We start from the raw sequence: 18,726 nt of genomic DNA, 5'->3' as shown, positions 1-18,726 counted from the left end.
GTGGGGGACAGGTAGGGGGCAGAGATAGCTGAACGGTTAGTTGAATTTGTGTTCCATTTATCCATATTCTCTATCCAGAGTCCTCTCATTTTGTTAAGTTCTTATGCACTGTAGTGAGTTTTAAGCTTCATCCCTACCTTCCATTGAAGGGTGCACCACCCAGCTGACTTGAAACAAATGCCACCAACAAGCAAAGGGAATCAATTTTCCTACCAAGCCTGTGTCTCCTAACAAACCCTTAGGAGTGAAAATTTCCCACTGTGGCCCTTACATGCCTTTATCCCCCTACAGCCGTTTTTCCTTGGCCCCTACTGCAGACACTCTGGTCTCTAAATATTACTCTCCAACCCCCTTAGCAAAATGAAGATTGTCCAAATAATGACTGCCAATTCACAGAACAATTCCTCCACATCCAAAACTAGTTGAAATGAACCTCACAGGTGTCCCCTCTCTCCCTTAAAGATCATCGCACACCCCAAACTTAGATTCTTGTTTAGATTCTTCCCAAGCCCTGCATTCTTTTTTTTTTTAAAGATTTTATTTATTTATTTTTAGAGAGAGGGGAAGGGACGGTGAAAGAGAGGGAGAGAAACATCAATGTCTGGTTGCCTCTCACACGCCCCCCAACTGGGGACCTGGACCACAACCCAGGCATGTGCCCTAACCGGGAATCGAACCAGCGACCGAACCTTTAGTTCGTAGGCTGGCACTCAATCCATTGAGCCACACCAGCCAGGGAAAGCCCTGCATTCTTGAATAATGATGCTGTGGTTGATTTTCAACATTGATTCTGTAGGATGGTATTCAACTGGAACAAGCATGCAACATACTCATTTTAAGTGTACACATGCCCCACCCCTGCATCTTCAAATTTGGAAGATTTCCCTAAAGTTCTAAAATTTAAAAAGCCACATATTTGGCATATTGATCAAATATGTTTCTTTATATTATGATGTATCTGATTTTCCTAACTAAATCTACTAAACCCACCTCTTCAGGCTCAATCAGTTTAAATTCCATGCCTCTCCCTGTCCAGGCAATGAAATGAGAATTTGAGGGGTCATCCAGAAGAGCTACCAAAAACTGCCAGAGCTGAAGTGATCCCCGCCGCTGGTATGTGGGTCCTTCCCGATACAGTCCTGGCTCTTGTTTGATGTCTCCTAAATTAAAAAGTTTTAAAGTTTCTATTATTAGCAATACACCATTAACATGAATTCACATTAAACCAATGTTAAATGGTTAAACCATAAATACTTTATAGTTTCTATGAAATATGTTACTATTAAATAGGGATTTAAAATACTTAGGGGGGTGATTAAAAACCAGAAATCTGTTCAACCTTACACACAACTATATATAACACACGAGGGGCAAAATAAATGCATATAGGTGTAGAATAACCCCATTTACTTATAAAATTATATACTGCTATTTTTTCATTGATTGCTTTAAAAACCATAGCATCTAATTACACTTCTTTATTTTTATTGTTAACATCATTACTCACTGCTCCAAGCAACACTGAAGATGGAAGAATCAGTTTTAAGGTCCGGGCATTTTATCTGTAGAAATTGAGTTTTGCAAACTACAATCTATAAATATCTCATTGACCTGCAGATGAAAAACTTGCATATTTCAATGCAAAATATGTCAAAGCAAATTTAATAGCATCTGAAACTCTGAGTTAAGTAATCTGTACTTTATGTAAATTCAGAAAATCTCAGGGGCAATCCAGGGCATACTGGACTAGCAGAATATCATCTTTCCTACACTCCCTTATGCCAGCACGGCCACTTTTTCAGTTGGCAGCAAATGAAAATTATCTTGCAAATTTCTTTATTTCTTGTTTTTCACTCACTTAAGTTTAACTTGCTACTCTTTCTTTTTCTAAGTCCAATTTAAAAACTTATACACGAGAACTTCTGGTAAATTTATAATTTTTAAGCAAGAAAGGTTTGTTACCTTTATTTGGCATTCCTATATAGTGGAATAGTCAATGAAAGAGATTACAGCAATAAAGATGTTACCGTTGAAATACTTCTGGTATAAATCTGGTCAAATATCTTGGTTTTACCAAAAATAGAAATAAAAAACAAACAAAGAAGCAAACAAAAACTCAATTCATGACTACTGATAATTTACTTGTTACTTCCTGCCAACTATCTTTAAAATATGTGGAATTGGTTACATTTAATATCTAGGGCCCCTCAGGTATATCATTGTTAATACATGAATTTCTCTTCTCCACTAAATAAACAATTCAGAAATATATTCAAGTTCATCTACTCACACTAAGTGTGCATTATAAAACAGATCAAATCACAAGCTTTTTAAAAATCTTTCTTTTGGTCAGTAAACAGAGATAAACCCTTAAAATAATTACAGAAAGAACAATGCTATAAAAACCTAAGCCAAAGTAAAATTATTGTCAGTAGCTACTAAAAATCATATTGTTTTGGTCTAAGCTAGATAATATAGAAGTGTCTCTTCATATTGATTTCATGACAATTTTATTTCTCTGTTTTTCCTTTTAGGATTTACAAATTTTCCATGGGGGCAGCAAAGCAATTATGCAGACAGTGAAAGCCTGTGAAATTTTATAATATCTAAATTGCTTCTGCCTATAAATGTGACTGATTATACTGGCCTTTTACAATGAAAATATAACTTTTGTCATTCTTCTTGTTTCTCTATTCCCTATAAAATGTATACTCATACTGTCTTCCAAAAAGTGTTTTCTTAGTGTAAAATCGAGGAATATTTAAAAATCAAAAGGAATAAATAATCAAGACAGTTAGTGGCCCATAATGTTAGCAAGACATTGGCCTGTTAAGATTCTATCATAATCCTGTCTATAGTTTTGAGCTATTTTTCTTCCTTATATGCCCATACTGATGACCGAGATTTCTTAAAATATTAAGCTCACTAATTCTGAATGAAACTATAAAAGTCATTCCAAGAAGTAAAGACTTTATGTTTTGCCTCAAGAGAAAAGGTTGTATTTTAAGAATAGTGATGCTCTACTAATGGTTAAAAATAACACAGATCATGCCTCTGGGACTCAAAGCTTAAAACTAGCATCTATTGTAAAATAAAGCTAAAAAAGTCCCCTATTAGAGTGTTAACCCCGTGACCTTGAGTGAATTTGGCAACTTAAAGGAAGGCAAAGGAAATAGATCTTCCCAAGACTTGGCATCCCTTCTGAGAAGCGTAAGAGTAGCAAAAACTTGGAGAACAGAGGAGTCTATAAACCACTACCTAGAGATTAAGAAGCAATCTGAGCATGACTTTGCTGTTTAAACAATGACAGTTAAAAACGTCTGAGAGCTACAAAGTCATTATGACCATGATCCCCAAAGTTTGTGCGATCAGCTAATCAGAAGGCCCCCTGTCGTTTCCTGTTAAACAATAAAAGCAGGAGTATATGGAGACCATTCTGAAAAACCACTAAATCAGTTACCTGTTCAATTTTCACCCAAACTTGGATGCCGACTTCTGCCACCCTGGTCAAGAAATGAAGATTCTAACACCCCCTTCCTAACATCTGGGACCTCTCATTTCAACAGCGAGTGATATTAGAAAGTTAATGATTTCCCAACTCCCTTTCAAAAAAATTACAAAGTAATGCCACATTAGTAAAGACACCTTCAAAGAAAAAAAGAAAAGAGAAAAGAAGGACTAACAATCACTAACCAAATGGGAAGCTATGTTGGTTTCGTGTTCCATAATGCATCTTTTCATGAACAATAAAAGGAAAGAGGCTGCATTTAGTCATCTATGCATCCACAGTAGCATGCTTTCTGTTCTGCTTTGTTAATTACAGGATCAGCTTTCAATAAATCTCCAACAAGCTGCATGTGCTTAGCGAGGCAACGGAAAGCCCCCTCTTACTCTATACAGACGGAGCTCAACAAGAAAGACACTCTAGTTATATCTCTAAAAATGAGATCTCTTATGGGACAAAAGAAAAAAGCTTTTTAATGGAGGAAGGCAAGAGAATTTATAAAAGGTAAAGTTTAGCAATAGTTGAGTGCATCATAAATGGCGTGCATATAAATCTTTAAACAGAAACGCTGACTGTTTTCAAGAGAGGCCGGAGTGATCGCTCTGCTCCCACTACAAAAATCACAACCTGAAGCGCAGTGAAAAACCTACCATCGAATTTCTCTGGGACAACGCAGGTGTCATCATAAAACGGCCTGGGGCCCTTTTCAAACATACAGCCTGTGGGAGAAGATGAGATACATTTAATCATCGTAGAAATGAAGCTCACCAACAATTTAAAATAGAACGATTAACACAAAAATTGAGGTAGAAAATAACTGCCATTTTTCAGCTCTGTAACCTCGGACATGTTATTTAACTTCTGTGCCTCAGTTTCCTCATCTACAAAATGAGAATAATCATAAACCACTTACCTTATAGGTATGTTGTGAGGATTAAATAACTTAATATATAAAGGTTTAGAATAGTGCCTCACACACCGTGATGTATGAGAGTTGGCTACTGACATTATTACTAACCCAAGCATAGAGCTCACATAAACACTGGCAAACTTAGGATTTATAACATATCACCTCCTTTCCCATTTTCTTCCAAGTTTTTGTGATTTAATGAGACAAGTGGGAAATCAAAGTGAATTACTGATATTTTCCTTGCATTATTTCTCTGGTAAACTGGAACAGAAATGGTTTACCCCCTTACTTCCTTGGAGAAATACCTAAGCTAGGCTCCTCATGTTTTCATTGTCAAAAGCCAATGTAGTTAAAAACATTTTTCTTTTCACTTTCCTTCTATGCCATTAAGTCCACAGGAGGAAAAAAAAGTGCAAAATAAACTGACAGCTTTACACAAGCATTTTTCTCCTCCAAATATCCTTCACTTTATTTAATTGTTGTCTTTAATCACCAAGAAGAAAGTTCAGTCATGATTTTACTTCTCAAATGCAATGCACTGTATCTGGGGTACATAATATTAACCACAGTAGCAACAATAACTGCATTGTATTTGTGCAGACCTTTTGGGCTCAAGTATTTTGGATTTACCAGCTCATTTTACTATCCTTTAAACACAACACAGGGATTTACTTCTATTAATATCATGTATACAAAATAACTAATATTAGACCAAATCTAAAAGGATGCATCCACGCCATCTCACTGAAAATACATACATTGTTTACATCAAGAACTATGCACATATTTCCAGAAATATTTTAATGTGGATCATAAGCCAGATAAAATAATTTTTATTCTTTTCTTTGCCAGTATTAAAGTCCATTAGATTAAAGCTTTCCCACCATGGTTACCCTGAAAATATCCACAATAAAAACTCCCTTTCTAGTCCTCTTATGTGAATTTCTGTTCTTAATTATTGTCCAAAAATGTAAAATCCAGAATCTTTTAAAGCAACTACATGGGTGGGTAAAAGTATATTTACAGTTGTGAGTATACATAATACAGAGTTTATTCCTCTATCACTATTAATTTTTGTATTATTTCCATATGAACTATAAACTTACTTTTGCCCAACCCTATATATTTAAATCTACTGACTTAGGTCTGTAACGCAAAACTGAAAATCCTTTGATGATAGATTTCAATAGAGGGCAGTAAACGTGGGGTAATCTATAAAACACATGTTCTATTTAAAAAGGATGTGGTTATTGGCAAAAAACAACAACACACACAAAAAAAAAACACAGAAATCCACTTTTCAGCTGTTTATAGCACATGACTCATGTTAACAACCAAATACATGATATTCTGACCTGAAAAATCTTCATTTTACTTAGAAAAGATAAAATTTTTAACATAATGGTTATGAGAACATAAGTATTTTTTTCTCGTAAAATACAGTGATTAATTCACTGCATTATTGGGATGTTTGATGACTTTGACAAGTATTTACGAAAGAATCCAATAATGGAAAACTTAACTTCTGTTCTGCCGGGATGAGCCAGGAAGCCTTCTTGCCTCATGTAAATCGAGTGGCAGCTAGGCACTTCTGAAAGAGGAAACAACCTTGGTCACCAAGAAGTCTGCAGCTGAAAAGGTGCTGATATCAATGGACAGAGTGCAGATAAGAAAGTAACAGAAACTGACACAGAGTCTCCATGAGGGGAACTTGTCAACACAGTGAACATTTCAGGCAGGACCTACACAAGAAATGGAAGAAGAATGTTGAACCGATTTTCTTGAACAAGCGTGGAAATTCAAAGTTTTATCTACCATCATCTTGCCAAAGTCTGGCTCGACTGCAATCCCACGTGAATATTACACTGTCCTTGAAAGAGTGTAAGGAGTCAAAATATGTTTCAGACCATTTATGGACTAAATGTGTATCATCCCGTGGTACTCAAAGCAAAAATCAACAAAAACTAACTCCTAGCTTATTTCATGAACACTGGATAGAAATTACTATGGAAAGATGAAATTGCTAAATCTCTTAAAATTACTCCATTCTATTAGGGGGACTGCCATGTTTTTCTCCCCAGATAGAAGCTTGACTGGCTTTTTATCTTGTTAAACGCACAGGTCATATTCAAAACTGAAATCCAAAAATTTCATAGCAAACACCATTATTACTCTAAGAGTTAAGCGTTTCCTCTGTGACCAAGTTAACTCATCACTGAGAAAATAAACTTGGTTAATGGTTAAACTTGAGTTATACTGATAGCTGTGTATTTAATATGTTTAGTAACTTAGATGTGGAGAAAAAGAAAGAAATATGGATTATGAGACGGATTGAAACTCAAGTCCTTCATTTACTGCTAATTAAGCTATATACTTTAGGCACACTATTTTGTGTTTAACTATCTATAAAATAAAGGGTTGGGCCAGATGTTATCTAATCTATTAAGAATCACAAGTTCTTTGATTCTGAATCTAAAAGTTCACTCACATAATCAGAGGTGGATTCAGGTGAAACCAACGAAGTTTAAACTTTAGTACCCTGTACTTTCAAGAGTCTGTCTCTTCTGAGCCTTGAACCTAATTTCTGTATATGCAGTTTCATTTTCTTTTCCTTTAAGAAGGTTCCCCAATTTTTGTAAGTTTTAGGTCCCACAAACCTGGGCCCAATGCTGCATATAACATACATAGCTTCTACAGGTAGGAATAAATACCTGTGCTCAAGTTAATTCCATCTTCTGTAGGTATTACTAAAGTTACTTTCAATAACATATGAAAATAAATTCATAAAATGTACATGGCCAAGTGTGCTATTTAATATAAGAATATGTCCTCTTTTTTACCACAGTAGTAAGCATATGACTTAGCAAGTAATAAAGAACATTTTGATGAATTAACATCTAAAGACCCTCATCTTCTTTTAACTATTCATCTATGGACTTTCATGTTATAGATAATTAGCACCACTTGGCCCAAATGTTATCCTTCATCGGTTTGGAATGTTCCATTTTCTAAAGTGTATCTGATTTATTTTTAAATTTGTGTAGTGATGAATGTCAACCAAATTATAAAGCATTTTTTCCCACAGAAAAAAGTTTATCAAATATGGTTTTAGTCAAAAATATTTTAATGGCAATCCACCATAGCAATGACATTTCAAAGTATGCAGGAATCAGTAGCTTATGTTGAAAACAGTAAAAACAAACAAACAAAGAACAAAACCCTCCTTATCAAATATTTTATTACACTATCCCTTCTTTATATAAAGTATTATGTAGTACACAGTTTTGATCCTACAAAAGTCAGAGTTAACCTTATTTTCTGATATCAGATTTATAATAGGGTGGCAATGTAGATAATCATCTAAGTTACCAAATAGCAATGTATTTTATCCCAACCATTTAACCAACAGTACTTCAATATAATTTTTAATATTATTTTGATTTATTGCCAGGCATAAAGTCCCTCAAAGCCTGGAAGGGACAGTGTTAGAGACTCTGCCATCAGCTCAGCAGCTGCTTAGAGGCAAGCATTTTGTTGTACCAGTGTTGACACCCTGCCACAAAATACTTTTACTGACGCTGCCCAGCTGGAGCATGGCTGCAAAAACAGCTGGCTGGCTCTGCAGGTAACTAGAGGAAAACATATAGGCTAAACTCTATTATATATAAGTGTGTGACTAAATGCCTTTCCTCCCCACAGGAGGAGAAAAGAGGGAAAGAGGAAAAAAAAAAACACAAGCATTTCTGAAAAAAAAACAAAAACAAAAACAAAAACAACAAACCACTATTCAAAGTTGAAGAAGCATCTTATAAATGTGCTCTAACATAATACAAAATAAGCATAATCCTGGAAAACTAGACATTTAATATCACAGATAAAATATGATCAATAATTTCACTGATACTTATGTATCTATTGAATTGGCTGCTCTCTTGATTCCGCTGTACTTACTTTGTAATATTTATTAACCTATGATAATTAAAGTATACTTGTTTAAAATATAACAAATTAATGACTTATAAATATGGCTAAAGCCAAAACCTCTAATACATTTCCAAAGGCCCAGCTTGTGATCTAATTAAAAATAAATAAATAAAAAGCACCGAATGGCAGTTTAGGAAAGAAATTCATATGAGAACATAATTGTGTTTTTGCCAGTTCTTAATACTATTTATTATACCCAGAATGAATAAAATTAACATATAGCTCTTAATATTGAGACACTTGGCTAGCATTTTAAAATCTAGTCTATCTCTAAAATCAGTGTCTTTTATATAGTCCAGAGAAGCCTGAAAAATTATGGCTAAGAGGAGTTTATTCTCCTAAAGTAACTAAAGTCATGTTATCCTAAAGTGATATCAGTTAATTTATGACTGTCAGAGTAGGTCAGACTCTAATCAAATTGTAGAAACATTTCCAAAGTGATTATTCAATCAAATGACTAACATGGTTAATTAGGAGCCATAAACATTGCTCTGAAGTTCATCAAAGTAATGACTTGCCCAGAAAAATTACTGCTAATTAAATTGCCTGCTGCTTTCATTTCTACCTTATCTAATAAAAAATCCAGCCAATGAAGTTTGGCATTACATTTTAACTTTCGCTAAATGCCCTTCTAAGATCCCAACTAGCTAGGCAGCGACTTCAAAGGCAAATGTTCTTTGGCAGGGAACAGAGGCACTGCATATGCATTCACTTGTATTTTTCTAGGGAACACAACTTACAAAATTCGGCAACTGTAATGAGCTATAGTTTAACCTATTCACAAATATTAAGATGACAACATTTTTACTTTGTCTGTAGATTATACTCTTGAGATCTTTAGCATAACACAGTGATCACTAAACATGTACCTTGTCATCTTAATAGACCTGGTTTTGAATCTCAGTTCTGACATTTCAGGGTAGTATGACGTTCTGTTAGTTATTTTAGCATCTCTAACTCTCAACCTCCACATCTGTAAAATGGGAATAATAGTGATATCTTTCAAAGGATTGTTGGGAAGACGATATGGGATAAGTTTTGGGCACATTTCACCCATACTTGCAAATGATGAGGATTCAATATATAGTACTTATAACTAATAAAATATCTATTTTTAAGTGAACCTCACAAGTATTTAAATTGAGTGAACTTGAAACTACAAACAATTACGTACCAGAATTATTTTTATTCCTTGATTTGCTGTGCTTAAATCATGAATCTATAGAGATGGTTGATTTGTTGCTCATTGCATTTTTTCCATTACCATTTATCCCCCCAAACCCTCTTCCACCTCCGCCCACCCCCTCACCCCCGCAAACACCACACTGTTGACCAAGTCCATGGATTCTTTCTCATTTTTGCAAAAAAAAAAAAAAAAAAAAAAGGCAAGTACTAGATGATTTCACTCATTTGTGGAATCTAATGAACAAACTGAACTAACAAGCAAAAGAGAGACAGACTCATAGAGGGGTCAAGTACAGCATTACTTCTTGATATTGAGTACTACTGTAAATATGGTTTAAAGTTTTAAACTCAATCTGTAAATTGAATTATGCAAATTTAATTTAAGACAGGATTTTTTAAGTTATTCTGAAACTTACGGATCAAAAAGTTCTACAACATGACATCAGGACTGGGACAAATCAGCATGCAGAAACTAAACTGTCTATAATTTGCCACAGATGAGTTTATGGTGATGAAACCTGATCTAATATGCTGCAAAAATTCAAAGCAGACAAACATTATCATCATTTGAATGCACTAGTTAGTGTAGGGGAAGTTAAGAAAAATAGTAAACTAATACTCCAAACAGCTCAATTTGATTAGTCTTCATCTGTACTAACATTGTTAAAATTCTCTAAATTAAGATATGCAGGTATGAAACTACAAAGTGGTTTTTCTCTGTATCTTAACTTGTATTTTAAAGCTGTATCGGGAGACATAATACTGATTTAGGAAGTTTTACCAAGCATTTGACCACAAAGTGTAGTTTCGAATTTGCACATTAATACTGTTAAGCACTGCTCTGACTTGTTTTTTTGCTGCCCAGTAGTAGAGAATGAAGGTTCCCTTCAGGGCATGGGCTGTCCAAAGTTTCTAGGAGCAAATCAGGCCAGATCAGAGAGGAAATATTTGTCACAACCATTTGAGATACCATGTGTTGAAATTGCTTATTATCAAAGAATATACAAATCTGGGTATACTTCAGATTGTAAACTCTAAATATGGGGGGAAAACACCCCTCTTCATTTGGTGTTTCTGCTTCCACTTCTGTAATAAGTCTGTAAAAATAAATGAGAAATCCTAGCAAAACAAGAATAAGTGTAATGCAGTTTAATGAGATTTTGTTTTCATATGTGTGTGCAAAGCAAAGATAGATGGGCTTGATTAGCTCTTTGAAGAGGTGATGTGACAAAATCAAGTCCACTGAACTTGTGTATTGTACGTTGGTGGTGGAGGAAAACTTTGTACATTAAATATTCAGAGCCAAAATGTGTGTGTTGACACATATCTCAAGTTGTCGGGTACTTGGTGAAAAATGAGTGTGCATATGTGTGTGTATATTTTGATAGATATATAGGAGCTTTAATAAGTTTTTCTAAAACATGCACCTATTATCTAAAGAAATGCTGAACTGTATCAATAACTAATTAATGATGACACCAATCTCATTCAAGATGAGTATTATGGAGCAATTTGTCAAACTTTATATTTTTGTTTGTTTTTCTCATTTCCTGGCACTCTCAAAGTTTCATATTTAAAATCCTATAGTTTTCTAGAGTACATAAATAACAAGAGGTTTATGAAGATACATTTAAATACAAATGCATTCATAGACATCCTGGCATAGCATCCTTTTACTCTGCATTTCCACTTGTCACATGAATAGATTTCACGTAGCTATTTGAGAAGACTTCATATTATGTTTCCTGAAAAGGATGTTATTGGAGGGCAATTTTTTATACCCATGCCATCCCTCTATTATAACTCAAACCTAGAAGTAAATAACTCTAAAAATAAAACCCAGTATTACTATGTCTAGATTAACTTCAGAAATAAAGTGTGACACCAAAATAGTCAAATTCTTTAAGGCCTCTTTATTGTCACTTACAAAAGCTTTATGCGAAAATAATACCTCATGTGCAGAAGTCAGGAAGTTGGAGTTGGCTGAGACCTTAAGACCAATGAATTTAGTATTACCTTTTTCACAATGAGAGGGGATCTTTCTCATTAGGATTTTTAGTAAACTGTGAATATGTAAAACCTGCAGAAGTATCTTTTCCACCACAGCTCAGATGTACTGAACCTACTGTTGATAGACGCAGAGGACAAGAAGAGAGCTACAATGGTCTTTATATGTCTAGAGTAGTGTTTGCAAAATCTTTTTAAAAAAAGGAACGCAGTTATCTTCATTCAGATGCTTTTAAAACTAAGGACTACACAGTATGAAATAACAGTGTGGGATTTTACTTCTAAAACCACAAACTTCTCATAAGTATATGGGGGTTATCCTCTACAAATGACGAACAGATCCAAACAAGATTAGTTTACATGATCTAACAGGTTCACAATTTTACAAGTTTTACAAGTCTGTGAAGGTTTTATTAAGTTAGCGTTAAAAATAAATTTCAAGTGATAGGAAACATGTAAGCACAGTTGTAACCCTGACTATTTATTGGGTATTGGTATACTCTGAGAGTTACCAGAAGTTTAAAAGAAAATATGAGACAAGATGACATCGGTTGCCAAAACAGGCCACAGAAATTTTCAAAAGAGGAGGAAGTTTTAACGTTGAGCTTTACTATCGAACTATTCACCTTCTAGAATCTACATGGTTTGAAATAAATACATCATAGATTGCTCTGTCCTCTCACTTTCACCTCTCCCTGATCACCACAATATCCCGACGGTTTATTCTACTTGCTTTGGCCATGAATAACACTACTGAGAAGTTCAGTATGACTGTTTCACTATCAGAAACAGCATAATAGTACAATCTCTTATTTGTCTTGCACAGTGATTGTTTTAATGTTAAAAATCTGTGTCTAATTTTGTCTTTTCTCCACTAGCCCCCAAACTGTATTTGTATTATTAGCTATAATAAAAGCTATGATAAAAGACATCTTATTCAAGGACTAGCAGTCTTTGAGGATATCTCTGGAAGGGAAGATAAAATCGTAACAGAAATCCTTTATTATTACTCTATCCCTAATACTATCTTGGTAACTTTACAAATATAATCACAGTTAATCCTTACACAAATCAGAGAAGTATGAGAATTATTCAGTCCACTTCAAAAATAAGGAAAATGAGTACAAAAGAGGTAACAAAATATGATCAACATGACACAGTAAACAGACATCAGGCCCTGGATTCTGTATAAAATTGCCAGTGTCACACAAAGTGGGTGTTCTTGTTTTTTTTTTAATGCTAAGAATAACAAAAACATGTGGATGAGGCAGTGAACAGTGTCAGCCGCACACTGACAAGGATTATCAGAATGGAAAGTTCAGAGATACTTTTCTAAATTTAGAAGAATAGTAAATAAATCAAAATAACACATGCTTGTCAATCTTTCGGTTTTGTTTTGTTTTTCACATTTATCTTTCAATACATAACCTTGCAAAACTGTCCAGAATTAAAAACAATTAAGTAGAAAATTCACACACACACAAACAACACATGACAAAAACAATAGTTATCTAGCTACTCTGACAAAAATTCCTTGATAAAGGTTTCAATTAACTTTTCCATATGTAACGTTAAAGTATTTTATTAAATAAAAAGTTGCCCTTTTACTCTAAACTATTACATAGCCAATCCACTTAAGTAGAGAAGTTGTTTAAGTGTAAAAATTTTATAACAATACTCTAAATCTAAAATATGTTGTTGTTTTTTTTAAAAATAATATTTACCTCCCCACCACTCCTTTTCACAATCATGGAACACACACACACACACACACACACACACACACACAGCAATCCAAATATGCACCTTTAAACTGTCCTATTTAATTTCAAATCTTAGGTACGCATATAAAAAGTTGTATGTTCATTTCGTCCACTTGCAATAAGCCGTTCTGGGCCTAAGCACCCCGGTTGTTTTCCTTAAAAAGAAACTAAAATTCTCACACTGTAAAAGTAGTCTCCCCTCTCCCTTCTAATTCCCCTTTTTAAAGCTAGAACAACTCACAAGCAGATTAGCCCTCCCTTCCCCCTTTCCTGCCTGTAAAATCCAAGTTAGACAAACACTGTGTGGCTGAAATGACATATTTGAATGGAATTCAGACCCACCAGTTCCTGTTTATGTTTCTGATTTGAGAATGTTGTCTTCTCATTCACTATACATTAGGAACACTGCAAGGCCATAATAGTGTCGGGTTACATGCAGGCAGGACCAATGAGCATTAATCATTACTTCCAGTCAACTGGCAAAAGCAGCAGCTGATGGAACACTACACCCTTCAGCTCTGTATAAATGAACATTCCAGAGAAGGAGAGGGAGTGAGTGTGTGTGTTTCCTTTCAGTCTCCATTTTATGAATGAAACTCCAGGCTCTATAGAGTCCATTCATGTAAGAGAAATGCTTACAGGGCTCTGCCCCTGGGGATCAATCCGTCATGGGTAAAACTGATGTGATTGGTTTAAGACAGCCTTCGGCCTTCCATTACTGACTTAAATGCAGTCCCTGTCCATTTGACCTGTGCTAATGCATAAAGAGTAAATCCAGACCATAGTCTCAATTCTCAAATCAAATCACTAGCCAGTGCCACTTACTGTAACTGTAGATTCAGAGCATATTTAAGTATTTCTTAGAAAAACTGATACAGTGGACCAGAGGACTGTTTGGGGAGATTTGCTATTTTAACTCAGAAACGAATGAGGAAAACCCATATGAGATACACTAAGCAATTAAAAAAACAAAGTTAAGTAGTAAGGTCAATCCATGGCCTCTATTATAAAAACAAAATCAATTAGGAAGACCTCACTGTCACTTTTCACAATCGAAGCACCAAAAAATGAGAGATGAAGTGATCTAGTCCACAAGTCACTGAGTAAAAGAAAATTATCTTCAGATGTTAGAAAAACAGATAAGATGTTAACATTTTCTGAAGGATCAATAGCTCATTCCTTTAAATTCTCAAGTGATTCTCCACTGGAATTTCTTGAAGCAATAGTTTTAACGTTAGGAGAGGGGAAAAAATGACCTGCCACATTTCAGGAGAAAATGTGGCTGTAAGCAAATGACGCTCAGTAATGGGTCAGGGCCGAGGGATCAGCATTAGGGAGTGCTATGGATCAGGTACAAAAAGTCACAGCTCATGGAAAGAGAACCACCACTGTCCCAGAAATTACTATACGTGGTCAAACTAAAAAAAAAAATAAATATCTAGAGCCTTGAGGAGGAAAGGAAGCTATTTTTGAGCAATTACAGGAATGATTTGTGAAAATACCATACTGAATACTGTTTAACATATAATAAGTTTTATCAGCCATCTCTAACTATCCTTGACTACAGAGGTGAGAAAACATTTTTATTCTGGTGACTTGAAGCCATAGAGGAACACAGTTGCAATCAACAGTCCCAGTATATATCCCTAAACTATTTTGTATGAGACTTTATCATGCCTATAGAAAAAGGAATGAAGAGAAATATGAAAAATGCCTGTTTTTGGTTTTAAACCTGTGAAGGATCATATACAATAGTGGTATGACAATTTAATATTTATCTTCCAGTTTCTAATATCTGGTAAAGAAAATTGCAGAGGATAAAGTTACTGCCATATTTTGCAGTTCAAAATTAAAATACTTGCTACAGCCAGGTGGGAAGATGCTCAAACATTCTATAATCTAGCATCCAGAGGAAACATGGGACAGAGTGAGACCGCTGAAAAGTGAACATACATTGAATTATTAATCCCTAAATAACATTCTTTTTCCAAAGCTTGAGAAAAACTTCAGTATTCTTTTAGAGATTACTTTTTAAGGTGGTTCAAAGATATGTAAATAAAAATGATGAAATAAAATAGCATGTTTTCAACTGTAGTATTTCATATTTTTAAAAATTAAAATAATTAATCACGGAGCCTTCCATTTTGAAAAGGACAAGTTGCTAGTTTATGGAAGGCCTAGACATTCAAAATAAATATCAGTAGCCTTTACTTCTCCCTCTGTTCCATCTGACTTTAATTAGCATTTTTCAATAGTTTCCTTTTGTAATCACTGCATTCCTTGTGTTTCTTGAACAATATTTTTGGTTGATTACACATGCGTAACTGAATTGTTCAGAAAGGATGTAAGAAAAGTTATTAGGAAATATGTATGTATGAGTTCAATTTCCCTACAACATATCTCCTCTTATACATAAATAAGAAATCATTTTAAAATATAATATATCCTGATAACAGAATTCCTAAGATATTACTAGAGTAACAGTAGTAACAATCATAGCAATAATAGTTTAGAGATAAACTACTGGGTGATTTTAGTCTTCTCAATTTTGTTTGTTTCAATTTTGTGCAAGTGAGTCAGTTTATTGAGGCCCTAACAAATCATCCCCAAACACAGAAAGCACTATTTATTTACACTTCTATGTGGCTGCAAAAAATAATTATGTTCTTCTTGCTCTGTCATCCACTGATTACATCCTGAAACTTTCACTCTAAAACTATATTATAAACCCTACAAGGGGGAATCCCAAGCAATGCTTACTAGAAGCAACATAAGAAATTCCTTCCCTACTATATGACTAAAACGAGTACCCACCATCACATCAAAACATAGAATAGCATTTACAACATAAAAACTTCCCTTCCTGCAATTTCAGAAGGCCACGGCTATTTAACTCTCTTGATTAAATTGCCAGCTTGTGCCTCTGTGAGTACCAGATAAACTGGTCAGCTCTGACAGATGAAAAGTTAAATGTATTCCTAGTTTTAACATATTTAAGATGCAATAAATATGTTTCAGTACTTATTTCATCATTCCTCTGCCTGTATTAAATTTTTCAGCATTCTAAGGACAGATAATTGTTCTTGAAATTTAAAGCTTTGTCTATCGGCCTTCATCAAGGTCCCAAGGTGATAAAGAAATACCTGGGGAACGCAGGAGGGGTTGCATGCACAAAGAATAAATGCATTTAAAAATGGAGGATAGAAAAAGCCCATCTTATTTTTTTGAATGTAAGCTTTTCTTACTTCTCTTTTATGTATAGCAGTTCCTCTTAATCTTTCTGGTGAAAAATGGATTCACTGACAAAAATTTGAAAATGAGTGCTCTAGTTAAATTTTAAGCCATCGAGCTATCAGAGGTTTTAACAAAGAGTGAAGTCCAATAAGAAGGCTATGACAAATTCAAAGTTCATTTAATCACAGATGTTAGATCTGGATGGGCCATTAATTTGTCGTTTTTCCTTCTTCACCGGAAATCTTAACTCTTGTGCATGATATATTTTTAGAAAAGAAATGAATGCATTTAAAGTCTAAATATCATTTGAGGTCCTATATTTTCCTATCGTACATCAGGGAGCACCTAACAGAAAAAATGGAGAACTATCTGTTGTGAAATACACACCTCCAGATGAGAAAAAGCATACCTTTGGTCATAATACAGATATTTTAATTGCCCTGGATAATGTAGAGCTTTTCAAAACCATAGAAAAATAGTTCAAAAATTAGAGAACAGGATCAATAATATATGTAACTAATTATCGATTAAAGTACCTTATTTTGGACAATTATACAGAAAGACAGACTGAACAGTGCACTGAACTAAGAATAATAAAACCTTGATTCTTGTTTTGGTTGTTTTCACACATCATCTATGTAACTGATGGTACGTTAACCTGGATGAGCCTTGAACATATTATCTGTTCAACAGGGATGTGGAGAAGGAATATAAACTAGGTAATCTCCAAGAGTTCATGAATTCAAAGTTTAATAATTCTACGCAACAACAATTTGTGTCAATTCGCCAGTTTAAAATAGTGTTAACATCCCTTGCCACCACATAAATGGTATGTCCTCAAAGTGAAAGAACACCTCATCAATGCCAGCAGGAGTGGCCCAATAAAGACACAAAAAATACAAAAAACGTTTTCCTTTGGAAACATGTCAGCTTTCCCTGTCCCCTCTCCTTCTTCTTCCTCCTTTCCCACCACCTTCATGTCCCTGAAAGGTCTCCTTCCTAGTCTTCATCTCCAGCTCTTAGGTTACTTATTATTCTAATTAGTTTAAAAGATACCTCCCAGTCATGAAACTTCAGTTTCATTTGCCCACCACCCCTTAAAATGCTATTCTAAGCTAACAAAAAAAAAAAAAAAAAAAAAGAAAGAAAGAAACAAACAAACAAACAAACACAAAAACCAAACAATCACCTAACACAGCTCTAGCAAAATGTGATCAATATCTACATTATGTGCCTCACTGGGCATTCTGAACTGGTGAACCTCATAGGCACGCATGAAAATGGGAAAATAACTATGATTCTATGAAAATAGGCACTGCACAATGCACTCCAAATGAAGCACTCAACAAATACTCAACCTTTTTTATGTGGTCAGTTAGCCTTCAGGGAAAAGAGAAAATCATGGAAAATTCAGGAAGAACCAGCCAACCAACAAGAAACCTATATATTTCTTTGTGCAGCACCATTGGCTCGAGATTAAGAGAAGGGAAACAATAATAGATGCCATCAAACTACTTTGAACTCAATATAATACAATCATGATCACATTGTACTGGTTCACCAACTGGCCCTAAATATCAATGTCTTATCTGCTCAGTGTCTTCTGATCCAAGTTTTTCTTTTCTTTTCTCCTGAATAAAAATGTCTACTCTATTAATATTTTGCCTTTTTAGCTTAAATATTCTGCAGTTGAAATTGCATTCCTGTAATTATAATTATAACTAATAGACCTTCCATTTCCCATGTCATAATTAATGTCAGGCTTTATTAGAAACATAATCATGCAGCCTTTTCATTTACAAAGCTTCTTTTATTTTCACAACATTTACGTTGTACTGAATTAAGCAATGAAGAGTTCTAGAGGCCTTCTGAACGGACAACCCTGGATCACAGACACTGAGCAAACTGATTTAAATGTTTTTACATTGTTTTTAAATCACATAACATAGTCTCTAACATGCAATTTGTTTAACATCAATAGGTGAACCAAGAAATCAATGATTCAGTGAAAAATGCACTAGATTTCCTATAAGGGTCATTTAATGTGTTCAGCAAGGATGAAGAACCAATGACAACAAAACAAAATATCTGAAGATCATACTTATTGACCACAATGTATGACATGTGCAGATGTGTCA

At 34.5% G+C, this 18,726-nt stretch overlaps 1 protein-coding gene across 3 annotated transcripts in view; it reads right to left on the bottom strand.

The window, feature by feature from the left end:
• Positions 1-18,726, bottom strand: part of ETV1 (ETS variant transcription factor 1) — an 86,537-nt gene that overhangs the window by 11,655 nt on the left and 56,156 nt on the right. For all 3 annotated transcript variants that reach the window (XM_090287146.1, XM_090287145.1, XM_090287147.1), the window contains 3 exons: positions 5,940-6,006; positions 4,156-4,226; positions 991-1,160 (listed from right to left, as the gene is read on the bottom strand). In XM_090287146.1, the coding sequence (XP_090143272.1) occupies positions 991-1,160; positions 4,156-4,226; positions 5,940-6,006 (308 nt within the window). The remainder of the gene's footprint in view (positions 1-990; positions 1,161-4,155; positions 4,227-5,939; positions 6,007-18,726) is intronic.

This window comes from Furipterus horrens, unplaced genomic scaffold (assembly GCF_987537825.1).
Source record: "Furipterus horrens unplaced genomic scaffold, mFurHor1.1.pri manual_scaffold_9, whole genome shotgun sequence".
NCBI lineage: Eukaryota > Metazoa > Chordata > Mammalia > Chiroptera > Furipteridae > Furipterus > Furipterus horrens.
This window is presented reverse-complemented; position numbering and strand designations above follow the sequence as displayed.